The sequence below is a fragment of the Peromyscus leucopus genome, chromosome 1 (assembly GCF_004664715.2).
Source record: "Peromyscus leucopus breed LL Stock chromosome 1, UCI_PerLeu_2.1, whole genome shotgun sequence".
Lineage (NCBI taxonomy): Eukaryota > Metazoa > Chordata > Mammalia > Rodentia > Cricetidae > Peromyscus > Peromyscus leucopus.
Genome location: NC_051063.1, coordinates 171048476 through 171068320, shown reverse-complemented (window position 1 = coordinate 171068320; position 19845 = coordinate 171048476). Strand labels below are relative to the sequence as shown.

General features: G+C 38.0%; 1 protein-coding gene across 1 annotated transcript; it reads left to right on the top strand.

The window, feature by feature from the left end:
* The first annotated feature begins 4187 nt into the window (after window positions 1-4187).
* Window positions 4188-5100, top strand: LOC114687728 (UBX domain-containing protein 2A-like). Its single transcript, XM_028862363.2, is given in 2 exon segments — window positions 4188-4459; window positions 4462-5100. Coding segments are annotated over 2 exon segments (774 nt in total). The 5' UTR covers window positions 4188-4314; the 3' UTR covers window positions 5091-5100.
* Window positions 5101-19845: the final 14745 nt, after the last annotated feature.

Here is a 19845-nt window from a genome sequence, read left to right as displayed (position 1 = left end):
CTCAATTGGACTGTTGGTCGTTTTGATGTCTAATTTCTTGAGTTCCTTATATATTCTGGATATCAGTCCTCTGTCACCTGTGGGGTTGGTGAAGATCTTTTCCCATTCAGTAGGCTGTCGCTTTGCCTTGTTGACCGTATCCTTTGCTCTACAAAAGCTTCTCAGTTTCAGGAGGTCCCATTGATTGATTGTTTGTCTCAGTGTCTGCGCTACTGGTGTTATATTTAGGAAGTGATCTCCTATGCCAATGCGTTCAAGATTACTTCCTACTTTCTCTTCTAGCAGGTTTAGAGTAGCTGGATTTATGTTGAGGTCTTTGATCCGTGGCACACACCTTTAATCCCAGCACTTGGTAGGTAGAGCTAGGTAGATCTCTGTGTGGTCAAGGATACAGCCAGCATTGAGGACACACACCTTTAATCTCACTACCAACCATAGAAGACCTGAAGGTCTGTACAGACAGGCAGTGACGGGATGGTCATGTGGCTGGCTTTACAATCAATGAGAAGGCAGAACAGAAAGTCTATATAAAGACAAACACACAGGAAGTAGGTCTCTCTTGGCTGAAGAGAATCACTGAAGCAGGAAGGGTAAGGCTCTTAGCTCTGACTTCTTAGGCTTTTATCTTTACATTGGCTCTGTGTTTCTTATTTAACAAGATGGTTACTTCTACAGATATGATATCTGTGGAGGCAGAGAAGAAGGCATGTCTTAGATTGCAGTGCAGTTGCAATAGAATTTCTGCAAGGTAAAGGCTAAGTTCCCTAGAGTCACCAACCAGAGGTATTTGGGGTATTACAGAGTCTGACTTGCTATAATACCAAACTGCAGAAACCATGTTCTCTGCAGAGGGCCTGGTACAATGAGGGTCAATAGCCTGGGCCTTCTGTCACAGCCACAAGAGACGACTTATTCATGGCTGCCACAACTGAGACCCTGAGAATAAGATGTAGCCATGGAAACACTGGATATTGAACACACAAAGTTGCAATCACCCTGTCTCATATTCCCACAGCTTCTCGTGATTGCCTCGATGAAATTGATGGAATTTGAGGCTTGGAAGAAAGAGGGAGAACTAACCTAGAAACACAGTGAGGTGAAAAGGACACTTGCTAGGATCCTCACACTTCAAATCACCCAATCAGTCTTCTGCCAGCAAGGCTGGAAGGTGTTTATCAGCTGTAGGAGTTTCCTGGTTGAAATTTCTGGGTCACTTATGCATAGTATTGTATTGTCTGCAAATAGGTAAAGTTTGACTTCCTCCTTTCCAATTGTATCACTTTGATCTTCTTTTTGTTGTCTTATTGATCTATCTAGAACTTCGAGTACTATATTGAGTAAATATGGGGAGAGTGGACAGCCTTGTCTTCTTCCTGATTTTGGTGGAATCACTTTGAGTATCTCTCCATTTAATTTGATCATGGGTGTTGGCTTGCTGTAAATTGCCTTTATTATGTTTAGGAATGTTTCTTGTATTCCTGATCTTTTCAAGACCTTTGCCATGAGGGGTGTTGGATTTTGTGAAAGGCTTTTCCAGCATCTAATGAGATGATCATATGGTTTTTTTCTTTCAGTTTGTTTATGTGGTGGATTACATTGACAGATTTTTGTATGTTGAACCATCCTTGCATCTCTGTATGAAGCCTAATTGATCACTGTGGATAATTTTTTTTTGCTGTGCTCTTAAATTTGGTTTGCCAGTTTTTATTGAGTATTTTTGCATCAATGTTCATGAGGGAGAGTGGTCTGTGATTCTTTTTCTTTGTTGCATCTTTGTGTGGTTTAGGTATCAGGGTGACTGTAGCCTTGTAAAAAGAGTTTGGCAATGTCCCTTCTGTTTCTATTGTGTGGAACAATTTGAAGAATATTGGTATTAGCTCTGCTTTGAAAATCTGTAAGAATTCTGTGCTGAAACCATCTGGTGCTGGGCTTTTTTTGGTTGGGAGATTTTAATGATTGTTTCTATTTCCTTAAGTGTTATAGGTCTATTTAAATTGTTTATCTGGTCTTGGTATATGGTACCTATCCAGAAAATTGTCTATTTTTTGAGATTTTTTGAATTTTGTGGAGTAGGGTTTTTGAGGAATGATTCTCTGGTTTCCTCCTTGTTTCTTGTTATGTATCCCTTTTCTTTTTTGATTTTGTTTATTTGGATGCTCTGTCTGTCCCTTTTGGTTAGTTTGTGCAAGGGCTTGTCTATCATGTTGATTTTCTCAAAGAACCAACTCTTTGTTTCATTGATTCTTTGTATTGTTCTATATGTTTCTCTTTTATTGATTTCAGCCCTCAATTTGATTATTTCCTGGCTTCTATTCCTCCGGGGTGAGTTTGCTACTATTTGTTTTTGAGCTTTCAGGTATGCTGTTAAATTGCTAGTGTGAGATTTCTCCAACTTCTTTATGTGGTCATTCAGTGCTATGAATTTTCCTCCTACCACTGCATTCATAGTGTTCCATAAGTTTAGATATGTTGTACATTTTCATTGAATTCTAGAAAGTCTTTAGTTCTTTCTTATTTCCTCCTTGACCCATTGGTGATTAGATTGAGCATTATTCGGTTTCCTTGAAACTATAGACTCTAATTTTTGTTCTTGTTGAAATCTAACTTGAAGCCATGGTGGTTCAATAAAATACAGGATGTTATTCTTGAATATTAAGGATCCACCTTAATAATATTCTTCTCATGGGCCAGAAGAGAAGTTATGAACAGCGACAATTATTTTTGGAAAATGAATCTGAGAAAACCATGCTCTTTCTTTGTCTGTCAAGTTTATTCCTCTGGGACACAATCCTGTCTACAGAGGTACAGTTCTATTCTCCTGCCTAGCTCTTTTTACCTGATTTCTCTCTATATGTATCTACTGTCCCCTCTAAGTTCTATCTTAATTCTTTCATCTTAATTCTGGCTCATCAGGGCTTTCTCATCTTGGCCTTACTCATCTAGTAATTCTCTATCTGGATCTTCCTCATCTTCCATCTTGTCCTCAAGTTCTCCCCTCAAAATCTTCCTCTAAGTCTCCTTATACCTAACAATCTCCAAGTCTCTGAGGTATTCAGTTATAAACCCAAGCAATAGCAATCCTCTGCCAGAGCAAGTCATCAGGCTTGAATTCGTACAGGGTTATAAAGGCAGGTAAGAATTTTCCTCAAGGAGTGAGTATCAGGCTTTCTTTTACAATGCAAAAGGGAATGGTAAAAGAAGAGGTCAACTGAGAGCTAATGATTGATTACTATATCAAGAAAAGGGGATTAATGTGCTCAGTCTACATTTCTAGAAGTGGTTAGGTAAGAAGTTAGGTGTTAGTGAGGTTCTATAAGAAAGGAGGGTCTCTGCTTAAATTGCACAAGAAATGAAGCTATCCTCCTGACCTAGGAGACAGGCATTGTTTCTATAAGGTTGTTACCTTAGTTCAGGAGATTGTTTGGCCTCGGATGCTTGATAGGTATTTTAGACAAATACACTGTTAGGAGTTCTTGGAAGCACACATAGCATACAAGAAAATCATTGTAAGAACCAGCTAATATATATGCAAAAGCTAAACTATCACCAAAACTTCTTAAGCCATGACTTGACGTTTACAAATTTCCCTGATCTTTCCAAGTAGTAGCTTTTGGGATAGTAGCTGAATTCCATTATGTTTTCCTATGGCTTGCAGCAGTTCCAGTTTTTTGTTCATTGAAAAAAAGAGAATGTTTTATTCTCTCTAGGGTAGTGAAAAACATGAAAAATTTAAATTTGTAGATGACTTGAAAAATGAAAAATTATGGTTAATTAGTATTTATAATCAGTAATCTATGTAGATGGCAAGCTGAGATTTAGTTTAGCCATCTAATAGGTGTAGTTGTATATGATCAGAATATTTCTGTCCCAAGAAGGGAGCAGAGGAGTACCATAAAAATCTATCATTAGCTAGTATAGCATAATATGGTCACATGTGTCTAAATACTGTAACTGTGACTTATCAAAAAATTATTAGTTTGGAACATAACTCTATCAATCTCTGATTAGTGGTATTAATTTGGTTAAACTGTATTTTAAAGAGGCATTGTTAGATAAGGAGTTACTCGAGTTAGTCGTGAGCACCTGTGGGACCAAGACTGCAGTTAAAACTGACCTAATGGGCGCGCTCCCGGGGCGCGTCCGGCGGACCGAGGGAGGCGGACCGTCTCTCCGCGCCGGTCCCCAAAGAGGGTGTCCCCCAGGCGCCCCTGGCCTGAGCGGCTCCCGCCTGGCGGCGGCGGCGGCAACGCTTGCGGACCCTCAGGGACCCGAGGACTAGGCCGCGGGACCGCGCCCCCAAGTAGCAGAAAGAGAATGAAAGAAGTAGATAATCTTGACAGTGTAAAAGAAGACTGGGTTTGTGAAACAGGACCTCCTGACAATCAGCCCCTCAATGATAATCAGCAAAGGAACTGTGACTATTTCGTTGACAGCCTTTTTGAGGAAGCAGAGAAGGTTGGTGCAAATGCTTGTCCCCCACTGAACAGAAGAAACAGGTAGATGTAAATATAAAATTGTGGAAAAATGGATTCACAGTCAATGATGACTTTAGAAGTTACTCTGATGGTGCAAGTCAGCAGTTTCTGAACTCCATCAAAAAGGGGGAATTACCTTCAGAATTACAGGGAATTTTTGATAAAGAAGAGGTGGATGTTAAAGTAGAAGATAAAAAAAATGAAGTATGTATGTCTACAAAGCCTGTGTTCCAGCCCTTCTCAGGACAGGGTCACAGACTAGGAAGTGCTACACCAAAAATCGTTTCTAAAGCAAAGAGTATCGAAGTTGAGAATAAAAGTGCTCTGTCTGCTGTTTCACTGAACAACTTGGAGCCCATCACCAGGATCCAGATCTGGTTGGCCAACGGGGAAAGGACTGTCCAAAGATTTAATGTTTCTCATAGGGTGAGCCACATCAAAGACTTCATTGAAAAATACCAAGGATCTCAGAGAAGCCCCCCCTTTGCCCTGGCAACAGCTCTTCCTTTTCTCAGACTTCTGGATGAGACACTGACATTGGAAGAAGCAGATTTACAGAATGCTGTAATCATTCAGAGACTCCAGCAAACTGCGGAGCCTTTTAGAAAACTCTGATAGTTTTGAGAGACTTTTGAGAGACTGAGAGAAATGATGGTTGGAAGTGGACATGCAGAAGTGGGAGACAGAAGTCAGTTTGCCTGAGCTTGTGGTTTGAGTGCTACTTAATTCCTTAGGAGGATGTTTAAATAATCACAAGTTAGGAGAGTAATGTATGGCTGGAAACCACAGTTAATGCACTTTTCTCAAAGGCCACTCAGAAAAAAATGTGTATCTTCAAATACTAGTTAACCAACATGATATATTAAATAGCTATATAATTAATCTTCATGTGGTCTAAATTAGCAGAGTATTAGCATTGAAACATTATTTCCAAATAGCAAATATTAATATAAATGTTAGCTCTCTCAGTTTTTAAATAGCAATACATTAAATATTGTACATGACATGTTAAAAGCATCAATGTTATTATTGTATTACCTATACCTAACCCTCACAGCTTCTCAGTTTTCACTCTGTGATAACAAGAGATATTCAAGTATTAATTTAGCAAGAGTATCTAAGATGTATAATCTTTTAGGAATAAAATTGTGTAGCTTAGTACAATGTTAGTATTAATGTGCCTACACACTTTTCTATACCTTCTATATGTAATTTTATGGACTGAGGTAGATGGGTTCAGTGGTAGAGTATTTGCCAAGCATATATGAGACCCCAGGTTCAATCAATCCCCATCAAATTAAAAAAAAAACTTTAAATATGAAATGTAAAAGCACTCACAAAAATTCTCCAAGAACCACAGTTGATTCTCTTCCTACTTTCTCCCCAAAAACTAAGAATTTATTTTTAGCTAACATTTGTAATTAACCATTCATTTGCACCATTCAACTAAAATCTACTTTATCATATTACATATTTGTGAATGTTTCTTAAATTCACAAAAAGTACACATTTTCTACTTCATATCACAGTAAACCTGTGTGTAGACATTCTAGGAAAACATGCTTAGTGTATTATACTTTTAACTGAAAACCAATTATGTTTCAATTTTCAGATTAAATCTCTGTGTTTGGAAATAAGTTAAATGAACTATTTTGCATATGATCTATTGAATTAAACTTTAAGTAATTAAAATATAAATAAAAATTAATAAAAATTAATAAAAACAAAAGTGAAGTATATATTATAGAAAGGATTAAGTGGCCCATACCAGCAACAGTATCCATAGGGTGCTGGGTGTATGCTATAAACCTTTTATGTGAGTGAGCTATTTTGCAAATGGTCTATTGAATTAAACTTTTAGTAATTAAAATATAAATAAAAATTAATAAAAACAAAAGTGAAGTATACATTGTAGCAAGGATTAAATGGCCCATACCAGCAACAGTATCCATAGGGTGCTGGATGTATGCTATAAACCTTTTATGTGAGTTATATGTATAATAGTATTAAAAACTCAAAAGTTTGGCCAGGTGATGGTGCATACCTTTAGTCCCAGCACTCTGGAGGCAGACACTGGCAGATCTGAGTTCGAGGCCAGCCTGGTCTACAGAGTAAGTTCCAGGACAGCCAGGGCTATATAGAAAAACCCTGTGGGGTGTGGGGGGAAAACCTCAAAGCTTTCAAGTATTTATTCCTTTAAAAATAATAACTTCCAAGCTGCCCACAGTGGTGCGTGCCCTGTAGCTGTCACTCACCCTCACACCAAACTGAGAGGAGAGGGTCACTTGAGCCCAGGAATTCAGATCAGCCTAAGGAACATAGCAAAGTCCTGTCTCTACAGTAACAACTTTCAATCCTGGAGGGATGGCTCAGCAGTTAAGAGCACTGGCTGCTTTGGCTGTGCACCCAGGTTCAATTCCCAGCACCCACAGGGCAACTCACAACCTGTAACTCCTGATTCTAGGCATCCAGCTCCCTCTTCTGACCTCTGTGGGTACTGCACTCAAGTGATACATGACAGGAAAAACACATATACGCGTTAATTTTTTAAAAGATTTAAATAAATAATAATTTCCAAAGCATGAAAAGATTTCTTGAGAAAGGTGATGTGTTTTTCCCAAAAGTTTGTCTGACAATGAATATAAATGAGTCTCACCTGTTCCTGTATTCACTATGTTGTAGTATCACTCACTTTATAGCCTCTAGAAGACAGCCTTTTTCATTGGTGAGAGTGAAAAAGAAACACTACATGATTAGCAAAGACATTCTGACAGAGGGTCATTTGGGAGTCCTTTCCAAAGGGCCAATACCCGGCCAAACATGGTAGCCCATATCTGTGATCATAGCACTTCGAGGCTGAGGCAGAAGGATTACCATGAATGAGGTCAAGGGCAGCTTGGGCTGCAGAATGAGACTGTCTTAAATCAACAAAGTCCATTCCTGCCACCTTCCACAAACACGGTTCACCGTGTCTGAGATGGTGCCAGCTCCATCTGGAATCTCGAGTGATTCGTAGGCAGTTAGTGTTCTAACTGTAGGAGTTCTGTACAGGCCTGAGTCCTGTGGAGGTCCACGCTGTGTGCTTCAGCACAGACAGTGAACCACTCCAACGAAATGAAGCCTCTGCACCTCGCTTAGCTGCGCCCTCTTCCCAGGTTTACTCAGGCTGTTCTCTAAGCTGAACCATTCATGATGTAACCTGTGCCTTGGCGCTCAGCCACAGATGAGGCAGGAGTGGACAGTGTGAGTGAGGTTTTAACTAAGGCTCAGGAATGCCAAGAGGGAACCCGTGTGCGTAACTGGATGTCCTGGATCAGCCCTTTCTTTTGCAGTCCTGTTTTAAAGATGCTCTCTTCCCTAGCTCCAACCTTCCACATGCTACACCCTGTCTTTTGGGTGGACAGTGTGGAACAGAGGATGAAGGAGAGCATTTTCATTTTGCCCTTAACCTAGGAATTCAGCAGGTACATAATAGAAAAACTAAATATTTGTTGTCGATAATGTTTACATAGCAATATCAGAGCCCTCTTTAGCAAAATAGAAATAATTAGGATAGTAAAATCAATAATTTTATCTTTCAGATATAGGCAAAAACTTCTGATTGTTAATATGGTCAGGAATCTAAGGAAATGTTTCATATAGACCTATCATGAAACCTTTCTATATGCATAGTTGTAATTTTTGAAAGGCCTCTCACAAGAATGTTTCTCATGTATCGACCAAAAAAAAAAAAAAAAAGCCTCCTTTGTGGATTTTCCAGTTTCTCATTAACCGAAGCTACAGGGGGTTTCTTGTGTATCTTGTAGAGTACATGCCAGTGGGAAGTTCCAATAGGAAGAACAGTCATCAGCAATAACTTGTGTTTTTTTTAAACTGTGAAAATGTTAGTGTAAATCATGTTCTTGATGATAATCATCTGATAAAGCTGTTTACTTGAAAATTCAGAAGTTGTGAAGTTGCTAGACTCCTTACTGCAGGTTGACTTTGGAAGCATAAATGGCCAAGGGAAGCAAAACCTGAAACAAATGAACATCTTAGGCGTGGAATGCAATCTGACCCAAGTCATTGCTTCAAATCCGTCACTAGTCCTTTATCTTGTGGATAAGATGGAAGTTCAGAAGTACATGTCTGATTTACACATCCGAATCTGCTAGCTAGATTACTATGCATTCAAAACTAAAATAGTCTTACTTTATCAGTCAGTGCGCGTCATGATGTTTCCATACATTGACAATGCAGTATGTGTGTATTTATTTTAGTGCCTTAATATATTTTTGATGTGGTATTTTGCTAATGGTTAAATGAACTGTTCTCTTAAAACGCTGTTCATTGAAAGGGTTTGTTAAATGATTTACACTTGTTAAAATAGTACATGTGAATGCTTTTGTCATTTTTTTTATTTGGCTACGTCATTCAGTTTGAGAATCAGTGATTATTTATTAGATGCCTTTTCTTTAACCAATGTTATTTTCATGCTCAGAAATGTGAAAAAGTGATATTTTAGTATCAATCCAACGGTCGTATTTGTTCTCATGGCATAGCATGGAGGTTTATTAATACACTCTTTTGTTTTTCTTTGCCAAAGAATAAACCACTCTGGTAAAAAAAAAAAAAAAAAACAAAAACAAAAACAAAAAAAAAAACTGACCTAATGATTTAAGTTTGTAATCAAGGCAATATTGACCCATTTAGCTATGGGAGGATTGTAATAATCTGTGTCAGGATATACATAGCAGACTTCTATACAGAACAATGTCAGAAGTACTTGAGGAGAAAATCTGATAGGATATACATTTCAGGATCATGGGCAGAATTTATAGTATTAATTAATCAATTAATTAATAATAGAGCATTTTTAAGGTCAGTACAGCCCCTGGGCTGGGGAGTTTAGCACTGAAAGAGGGTTAAGTCACAACCGGTCTATAGAAATTTTTCATGGTTACTTCCTGCTGATATGGGTCTGAAGCTGAGGGTGTTGAAGGTTGGAATTCAGTGGAAACCCAGGAAGAGCAGGTTCTTTCAGGCTCCGTAAGACATGGGTAGCAGGATTTTCTGTCTCATGTGTGAGAGGGCATGATGCAGGGCTGAGATGGACAGCATATTCATTTGGGCTGGAGAATGGAGGATGGGGTGCAGACCTGTAGCTAAATAGCAATTCTGTGATCCAGAAGATGACAATGTGTAACTCTTTAAATCATCAGAATTTCTTCTGGAAACAAAAATATGTATTAGAACATGCATTTGATGAGTTTTAAGGAGGAAACTTTTTCACTTAAGTGTACCTATAGAATATTAAAAGCATGGTTTTGGCAGATGAGAGAAGGGGATATTAGGCCAGCAAGAGCGGGCAAGATCCATCCTCCCAGAGAAGAAAAACAAAATGTGTAATTGGAAGACATAAACTGTAGTCAGGTTGCATTCATTCTGATATTTCTTGGCTTGTTGAGTGTTGGTGAATTTAGATCTCCTGAAGCTTATAAGAACCTTTTAAAAGAAAAAAATCTTTAGATCTATTAGCAATATGATAACAGTGGTGATTTTTCAGAGCAAAATTGTGAATCTTTGTTGTTTCAACAAAACAGCAGCATAGTCAGAGAATGAAATCTGAAAAGTTTCATTTATAATATATCTCGTCTTGATCATCTTTTGATCAAAATTAATAAAAATTCATTTAGGACAGGATTATTTCTAATTATAATTCTATAAGTTTTGATATCATTGATGAACAGAGTTCATCAAAAAAATCTGGAATTGTATCATTTATTTTTAAAGTCACAGCTCAATATTTAAGTATCTACAGGTAAATAACAGCCTGTATTCAGACTGGCAGCTTTAAAGCACCTTTTTCCTGCAGCAGCCTAATATTTGGTGTGACCAGTCAATCCAGGATTCATAAAGATGGGTCAGTATCCTGTGAAAACATGTAAGTACATCCTCTTTTTGACATTATGAAAACATCAGGACCTTTACAAATACAAGTGCGAAGGTTCTGACTGCTTAGGTATAACTTTGTGGCTTGGCAGGTGGTATTAAGGAATGCCTGTAGTGGAGATATGAAAAATTAAGCACCAATTGTTAAGAGCTCTTGAAGTATATGTAAGGCCTTTGTCCAATTATGAGCTCTAGGCCTTCCTAAAATAGAAAAGCAGTGGAAAAATTCTGTTTTATCTCTTTATTTCATACCCATAAGTCATAATGACATAGGCCTCATGGGTGAGCTTCCACAGGGAGAGAATTTGTAATTGTTGGACAGACATGAGAAAGTGCCAGTATAGACCTATCTGCCAATCAATGGGACATAGCTTTATAGTTTTTTATAAATGTAATATCACCTGTGTAATAAATATATTGTTATATATATGTGCATGTATATATATATATATATATATATATATATATATATATATATATATATATAACTGAGTTAGGGACTGAGAGGAAAATATAATTGACAGATAGCTCTTATAGTTAATCTGTATATATGATGTGGAACTCAGCTCAATCAATGAGTTCTGGATAAACAGAACTCATATTTCCTGCTCTGCATGTTAGCATTTGAGTTTCATTATGTCAGGGATACAATGCAAACTGAAAGTGAAATGCTAACAATATTTAGGATGAGGAGGTATGATGAAGAAACAACTCGTAAGTGTATGACAATTATATTTTGAATTCTCGGTGTGGCTGTGGGCGATGGCAAGCCAGGCTGTGAAGCTCCTTTTGGCTCCCATAAAGTTCATTTAATATTTTAAGGTCTTGTAACAGCCTGTAAGCCTGATTTTGTTTCTAATCTACAAATATTGGGGTGACTCAAGGGCTGGTGGGAGGCTTTATGCCCTATTTTTAAGCTTTCCCTCCACCAGACAAATAGCTGCTACAATTCTCTTAGCATTCGAAGTCCATTGTTTAACCCAGATAGGAGCATCAGATTTCCATGTAGAGGGGTCAGCAGTCAACAGTGGCCGCTAAGATAAATTTTGATACCCTAGGCCATGTCTATCATTTATAATTTCTAGAATAATGGGCTCAATTATGCCTTTGGTTTGTTTACCTGGGTTCTTTTAAGTTTAACACCCGTCTATAGCATCTGAGCTGATATTAGTCCATAGCAGAGATTAATGATACACAAATTAATTGCAGCATGTCTCTTCCCCACAGAGTGTTAGGTATAAAGGGGATGCCTGTGGGCAGAATAGGCTTTAATTTTATCTATCTGATTGTTTTAATATTTCTGAGCTTTTGGTTACAATATTAGCTTGACCTAGACCTGTAAGAGATGAAGGAGTAATAATTATTTTAAGTACTTGTCCAATCATTTTCTAAAATGTAAGAAATGTCTAGGCTTATGTCTAGCAAGTCAATTATTTTCTTTCCATGTCTTATAATGATTTAGTTGTTCCATAATATTCAGTTTCCTGAACCCAGAAGACAATAACACTAGAATACAAACTGGCATCTCCATTAGTCACTGCACTGTAGAATCTGAATTTTTTTTGTGGGAGGTTGACAATAATATTAATTTTCCCAGTAAACTCAGGATCAATCATTCCTGGGACTATTATTATACCTTGTACAGTGGAGGAGCTATGGCCTATTATTAGACCGAGTGTTCCTTCTGGTGGACGTCTGTATACTACTATATTAATGCAAACATGAGTGTATTTCTAAAGCCTATTATCTCAGATTTCAATAAAAACTTTATCCATAGATCTAACTTAGGCATACCTTCTCAATATCTCCAGGTTATTTACTGAGACTTGATTACCATTCATACCATATCTAGATGTTTATATGTTATAATTATCTATCCCAATAATTGGCAATTCATATATCATAAGATATTATTTAACTTTCCTAAATGGTCTCTATATCTAAACTTTCATACCCTTATCAAAACTTTACATCAAACAGCATTTATGTATTTAATAAATCAGGGGACATAGGAGACTGATTATTGAGAACATCCAATATAAAGTGAATTTCTTTTAATGAAGGAACAGTAAAAGCTTATTCTGAAATCTGTTTGGTGAGATATCTTTTATTCAAAATTGGATAGCAAAGCATATTCTCTTCAGACATGGTAAATGGAAATATTATCTAAATGATCTCAAAGTGTAATTTGGGCTAAATTCTCGGAGTAAGAGGCATGGGATAGTTAAAAGTGGGAAGCTTAAATTTTTTTAATGTCATGGGTGAAGTAAGAAATTTTATGTTAATATTCAGCATATTTATCATGTTTCTAAACATAGTTATGTATAGAGAATTTGATGATTTATCAGATGATCAAGCTTTAACTTGTATCCTAATAACTATCTTTAATAGCTTATAATTTATATATGACTTATCCTTAAGAATGTATAGTTTAGGTTGGCCAATCATGTGTATTTTTAGAACGACTGCTGGTGTTACACAAATTTTGTGTTTTTGGTTGTGAGGCAGGGTCTCACTACATACTCCTGCTGGCCAGCCTAGAATTCCTAGAGTAGTGAGATTGAAGGTGTGCACCACCATGCCTGGCCACTAAGCATTTCTTTTTTCTTTTTTACATTTTTGGTTTTTTGACACAGGGTTTCTCTGTGTATCCCTGGTTGTCTTGGAACTCACTTTGTAGACCTGTCTGGCATGGAACTCAGAGAGATCCACCTGCCTCTGCCTTCTGAGTGCTGAGATTAATCATGTGCCACTAAGCATCACTCCATAGCATTTCTCTTCTTTTGTTTTCATACATGAAGATTTAATTAAATGAAAATTTATTTAGATCAATTTTTTTTTTTTTTTTTGGTTTTTCGAGACAGGGTTTCTCTGTGTAGCTTTGCGCCTTTCCTGGAGCTCACTTGGTAGCCCAGGCTGGCCTCGAACTCACAGAGATCCGCCTGGCTCTGCCTCCCGAGTGCTGGGATTAAAGGCGTGCGCCACCAACGCCCGGCTAGATCAATTTTTTTAAACCCACAAATGTTTGTCAAGATTAGAAAGTGGAGATAGTATGGGTCATACACCATGATTGACAACATAACTTTATGAAATCATTAGGTTCTGTATATTCAAGTATATATAGTTCATACTTGCCTAATAAAAAATGATGCAATTCTAGCAAAGCCATTAAAATTTAAATAAACTTTCTTGAGTTTTACACCATGGCTCCCAAATCTGAAAGCTTAGATTTGTTTTATGACCAAAATTATCTTTATTTCTTGCAAATGTGATCAGCTTTCTAAATAAGGCAAATATCAGTTTACACAGATCTCATGAAAGACAGGAGGAAATTGCAATCATCTAACTGTAGAGTTTGAACCATAGACTCAAATTGTTCCATTATCTCCATTGTCAGATCAAGTCAAGAAAGCCTGTTACAGACTGAGTGAATGTGATTTTGTACGAGCCACAAAGGTGCTTTTTGAAAACTGATCATTCTCAATTAGTACTATATAGCTACTCAGAAATTATTTTCAACTGTGCTCCAAGGGATATCTCTTAGTGAATGAACTTTCAGGAATCCAAGGGACAATACCATTACCTACGTTTCACAGGCAAATAAGACAAAAGAGGATTTAGGATTGAGTTATCCATTCCAGATTACAAATTAGAAACACTATCTTGGAGTTAGTTTTGCCCCAAAGCCTTTTCTACTGGATAACCATTACTTTATGTTTTTTCTTCATCTTTTTTTCTTTGGATTTTCTTTTCTTTCTTTTTGTTGAGACAGGCTTTTGTTATGTAGCCTTGACCTGGAATTCACAGAGATCCACTGTCTCTGCTTCCCAAGTGCTGGGACTAAAGGTGTGCACCATCACACTTGGCTAAATAGGCTATTTTAAATATTGTTTTATCTTCAGGACTGTCTTAAAATTAAGTCTATAGTCTGTGAAATTTGTCCTGCCAAAATAAAAATATGCTTGTCTACTGGATTCTGATTATATTTAAAGTGACAAACACTTTAATGAGAAGAAGGTAAGAGATCTCAAAGCACCTGTTTCACAGGAAAGAAGTGCTCTATTACATGGATCTATAAAAACAACCCAAACTTCAGAGACAGGAAGTTGATAATCTGATTTATCTTAATGGCTTTAGCTCATGAATAAATGATAAAGGCTTATGTTTTTTTCTTATAAAAAGATGATGAGTCTTATTTGTACATTTGTTTTATATTTTAAAAGATTTCTAATTACTAAAGCATTCTTTATCTTATTTGTAGTAAGTCAAAACATTAAGTGAAAGCCATTCTTTGACCACGGTTAGCCATTAGCTGAAAGTCAGCAAAGAACACAGGTTTGTTCACCAAATCAATAAATCTAGCCACAGGCCGTCTAAAAGCTTCCTTTAATATTCCTATCAGGTTCCTTTTAAATTAACAGACTCCCTCCATAGAATTATTCAGGCCAATGACATGGTTATATATCAGAAAGATCACATAACTCTTCACAGAAAAACACCCAAGGAAACGAAAAAGAACCCATTCAGCATATTTCAGGAATTACTCAAGATGTAGGTTTAGTGAAGAGCAGAAGGGCTTGTCCTGAAAAGCTTCAAGAGAAATGGAAAAGTCAAGTTCATTTCCTGATTGTGCAGATGATTCCCAAGGCAGTTAGCGTCTGGTCCAGACGAGCTATTAGTGGTAAAGTAGTTCCCTTTCCCTGGCAAGGCTTTTCCCTGAGGTAATGCCTAAATTTTTAAATTTTAATATCTTACCCTGTTTCTTTTAGATCCATCCTCTCTCACAAGTAAACTCTACATATTTCTGCCATACCGACTGCATTTCTTTCTTTTTTGTGTTTGTTTTGAGACAGGGTCTCACTATGTAGCCTGGCTGGCCTGGAACTCACTCTGTAGACCAGGTTGGCATTCAACTCTCAGAGACCTGCCTCTGTCTCCCAAGTGCTGGGATCAAAGATATATGCACCCAGCCCTGCACTGGACACCTTTTCAACTGGAATTGACACTATTCAAATGGTTCAAAATTCAACTCAAGAGTTACAACATTACCGTTTAATTTAGACCTGTGTACTTCATAAAATTTATTCATTTTAGCTATTTAACTCAGTAAATACATTTAAATTGTTTTTTACAAGTTAGTTTTTGAATATAGATGTTCTTCACAAAAACACAGGGAAAGTGGGTAATTTCTCTAAATTCAAATTCCCTAATATTTTTGTCACTCTTTTCTCTTCCCTTCACAATAACTAGTTCTCTTCTCAAGTCTTTACAAATCTTTACTTTCCAATTTCTTTTCATTGTAGTAAGTACCAAAGGAAAGATACAGGACATTTCAGCGTAAATCAGTCTCTCTCCTGTTCTCACTTAATACACACTTCAAAGCTACACATATGGCAGTATTCTGAAAATATTAACAGTTGTTAATACCTTGAAAATGAAAAGAATAAAAAAGTCAGAGAAAATACATCATAAGCAATCAGTCTGAAGTATATTAAAAACTAAGCAGATCTTTACTTTCATATAAACACTAATTTTACCACTATAAAAGACATGATTATATTTTACTTTTCTTTATAAAACTACCTTTTAACAGAATATTCGTAAGCTAGTCATCCCTTAGATAGTTCTGCACTGATAAAAAGTTACTTGTAAAAGAAAAATATTAAAAATAATTGTTTCACAGAAACAGAAGGTTTTATCAAATTCTGATAAAAAGCTGTATTTATGAATAGAGTCTTACCACACTATAACTTTTGCCACCAAAGATGTAGACTTAGGAAATGTTATACTGGTTAATAAGATGAGCATCTCAGCAAGTTCAAAAATGCCACAGCAAAGATAAGGTAGTCGGAGACTCCACTTTCAGGAAGGGTCAGCATCATCTTTGGGGGTATGTAGTTATCCGACATGTGTTCATAGCCTGAGCTTCATTACATCTCTAAGAGGCAATCTTGAGTGGCTACCTCTCACAGAGATCAAGACAATCTTTAGACCACTAAGGCAAAAAAAATTCTAGAAGAGAATGGTACCATTTTCCCCATTTTAATTTTGTAATTGGTGAAAAAAATTAAAGCTATTAGTTTTTGTTTTATGTCTTTTGGTTTTTGGAGACAGGGTTTCTCTGTGTAGCTTTGCGCTTTTCCTAGAACTCATTCTGTAGCCTAGGCTGGTCTCGAACTCACAGAGATCAGCCTGCCTCCACCTCCCAAGTGGTGGGATTAAAGGCGTGTACGTCGTCTACAGCCATACCACCCTGAACACGCCTGATCTCTTCTTTTTTTTTTAACTTAAGTTTTTTTTGAAATAGGGTTTCTCTGTGTAGTTCTAGTGCCTTTCCTAGATCTCACTCTGTAGACCAGGCTGTTCTCAAACTGGCAGAAATATGCCTGCCTCTGCCACCCAACTGCTGGGATTAAAGGCGTATGTAATCACTCCCTGCACCCATAGCAGTTCTAAATAGCTTTCCAGTTACTGTATTGAACGGCCACAACCCAAACCAACTTGGCAGTTAGGGTTTATTTGGCTTAAATGTCTTGATCAGGGTCTGTCATTGAGGGAAGTGCAGGCAAGATCCATGGGGAAAGCTTCCTGGCTTGCTTCCACAACTTGCTCAGCTGCTTTTCTTATAGGGCCCATAAGAATGGGGCTATCTAAAAGGGGATAGCACTGGGTCATTCTCCACCAAACAGTAATTAAGAAAAAGCCTTGCTGACCATTGTGGTGGAGGTGATTCCTCAACTGAGGTTTTCTCTTCCCATGTGAATTTAGTCTATCAGATAGACAAAAACTAAGCAGCCTGTCTTTGTTGGTCATCTGTTCCTCTTTCTTTAAAAGAAATGTCAGGTCTTTTCCTTCTCTTTGGATTGAGCTGCTTGTGGTTTTATTGTTACTATTGTTGAACTGTGAGAGTTCTTTATATATTTTGACCCATGTTCAGATGTACAATACATAACATTCTCTGGCATTTGAAAATGATCTCTCCACTTTCTTGATCCATGGTCTATTACTTGTTAATAGTCCTTTAAGTTGCCTTCAAACTGAAAGTAGTCTGGAGAAAGAGTGTAATCTTTGATGTCTGTGTACAAGACAGAATGATTAAGTCAACTATTTAACATGTACTACCCCATTTATCTCCCATTTGTTATGGTAAGATATTGGAAATTTGTCTTGGCTACTCTGAAATATACATGGCCATTGACTACAATTCTCTATGGTTTATTTCAAACCTGCTCCTCTTTCTTATATGTAATTTACATCATGCTACTGAAGCTTCTTGGTGTTTCCTTCCCACAATCTGTTTAGCCTCATTTTATATTTATTTATTTATTTTATTTAATTATTATTTATTTATTTATTAAATTATTTATTTATTATGCAATGTTTTGCCTGACAACCAGAAAGGGACACCATATTTCATTATAGATGGTTGTAAGCCACCATGGGATTGCTGGGAATTGAAATCAGGAACTCTAGAAGAACTGCCAGTGCTCTTAACCACTCGGCCATCTCTCCAACCGCTGTTGAGCGATTATTTCATGTAGAAAAATAGTAATAGACACTGCTTCGTGGAAGATCAGGTCATTGTTCACATTTATGGTTAACTTGCAGGCCTAGCAATGATCTTTTACCATGTTTCCTATTATAGGAAAACTTAGACAGGAAACACAGTGGTTGAGTCAGGGTCACATAGGCCATCAGTGGCACAAGCTATTGGTCCACAACCACATCTCCAGGTCCCCATCATGGAGACCTACTAAGTGACCTTCACTCCTCTAGATCATTTCATAGACTCAGGATTCTTATAGGGCTCCCAGATTCATGTCAATCAAAATCAAACACCTGACAAGAATAGTCTACCTGTGACCCAGCATGACCTAAATATCAGGCACATCCTGAGCTGTGTGAGATCTCTCACAGTCTGTCAGGTTTCTCAGGGAAGCTCAATGGGAAGACTAATCATAACTTATCTGTAGGACAGCCCTGAAGAGCAAAGGCTTGGAGAGCTCAGGTCTACACTCAGCAGGAGAGGTCAGTGTAGCTGGAGGGACCTGATCCTTGTGTCTCAAGGCAGGCAATGGTTCAGTGAGGACCAGGAAATAAAATGAGGTCTCTCATTCTAAATCTTGAGTCTGACCATCACAAAACACCACAGCTCAGTTCACTCATGAGAAAGTCCTTGCTTCTTCCATACACAGCACAGGAGGCCCCATTATCTCTGAGCACTCAGCCACTCCATCTGCCTTTAACTTACTTCCTGCCTGATTCTTTAAGGATCTGGGTAAGCTGGGAGTTAAGAGACTATCTCTGGTTGTAAGAGGCCTTTGCAAGAATCAGAAGTAAAACACAGGGCAAATATCTCTCTGTGGTCAGCACAGCACTGCTACCCAAGCCCAACATCACAACCAACAATTCCAATCCCTTGGACGGTGATGACTCAGTAGCATTAATGTGTGAGCCTAAGACTCAGAATACAGCCTACCTGTGGAGGATAAATGACCAAACCCTCTCAGGAGAGGACAGGCTGACGGACAACAGGACTCTCACTTTACTCAGTGTTGTGAGGACTAACACAGGTCCCTATGAATGTGAACCTAGAACCAAGTGAGGGACCCCAAAAGGGACCCATTCTCTCTGAACATTACCTGTAAGTATTTTCTGTTTCATCCTGGTACCAAATGCCTAAATACAGAGGGCTAGAACTACCATGCTTAGTCCCAGTTCCCTTGGGTTCACGACACAGACCTAATATACAGATACCTAGGCTGCCAGGGCATCCTGAGCCAGCCCAAGCATATGTGGACAGGCCCACCATTGAGCTTGAATGGGCTCCAGGGTCTTCTGCCTAGAGAGGTTCAGGGTGATGGAGACAGGGAACATGTTAGACTCAGGCTCAGTGTACACATGAGCGTGCAGTGGTGAAATGTGTGTTGTGCTTGAAATAGATCAGGGCTTGTGATGCTGAATGAGTACTCTTCTACTAATCTCCTCCCCAGCTCTGGGTGAAATCTGCACAATTAGGTTATAGCACAGCTCAAAGAGATACTATGTCTTCTGCAGACCAGTATTTCCCCTTCCCTCTGCTGACATCACCTGTGGCTTTGTTCTGTTTGCTCCAGATGGTCCAGGTGTCCAAATCATATCCCCCCATATTTTTTTCCATTCAAGGACAATCCATATATCTCCTGCCACACAGATGCTAACCCACCCCCACATTACTCTTGGCCTGTCAATGGAGAGAGCTCATGTCATCCTCCCAAGAGGTCTTCATCCCCAACATCAATACTAATAATAGCGGATCCTATTCCTGCCTCATCTATAACTTTTTCCCTCTAATCAATAGGACCACAGTGAAGAACATTATAGTTCTTAATAAGTGGATCTCTGTAATATCAGCAGAAGGTCTGAAGTAGAGTCCTTAGGCTTTTTTTGGAAGGTGCCG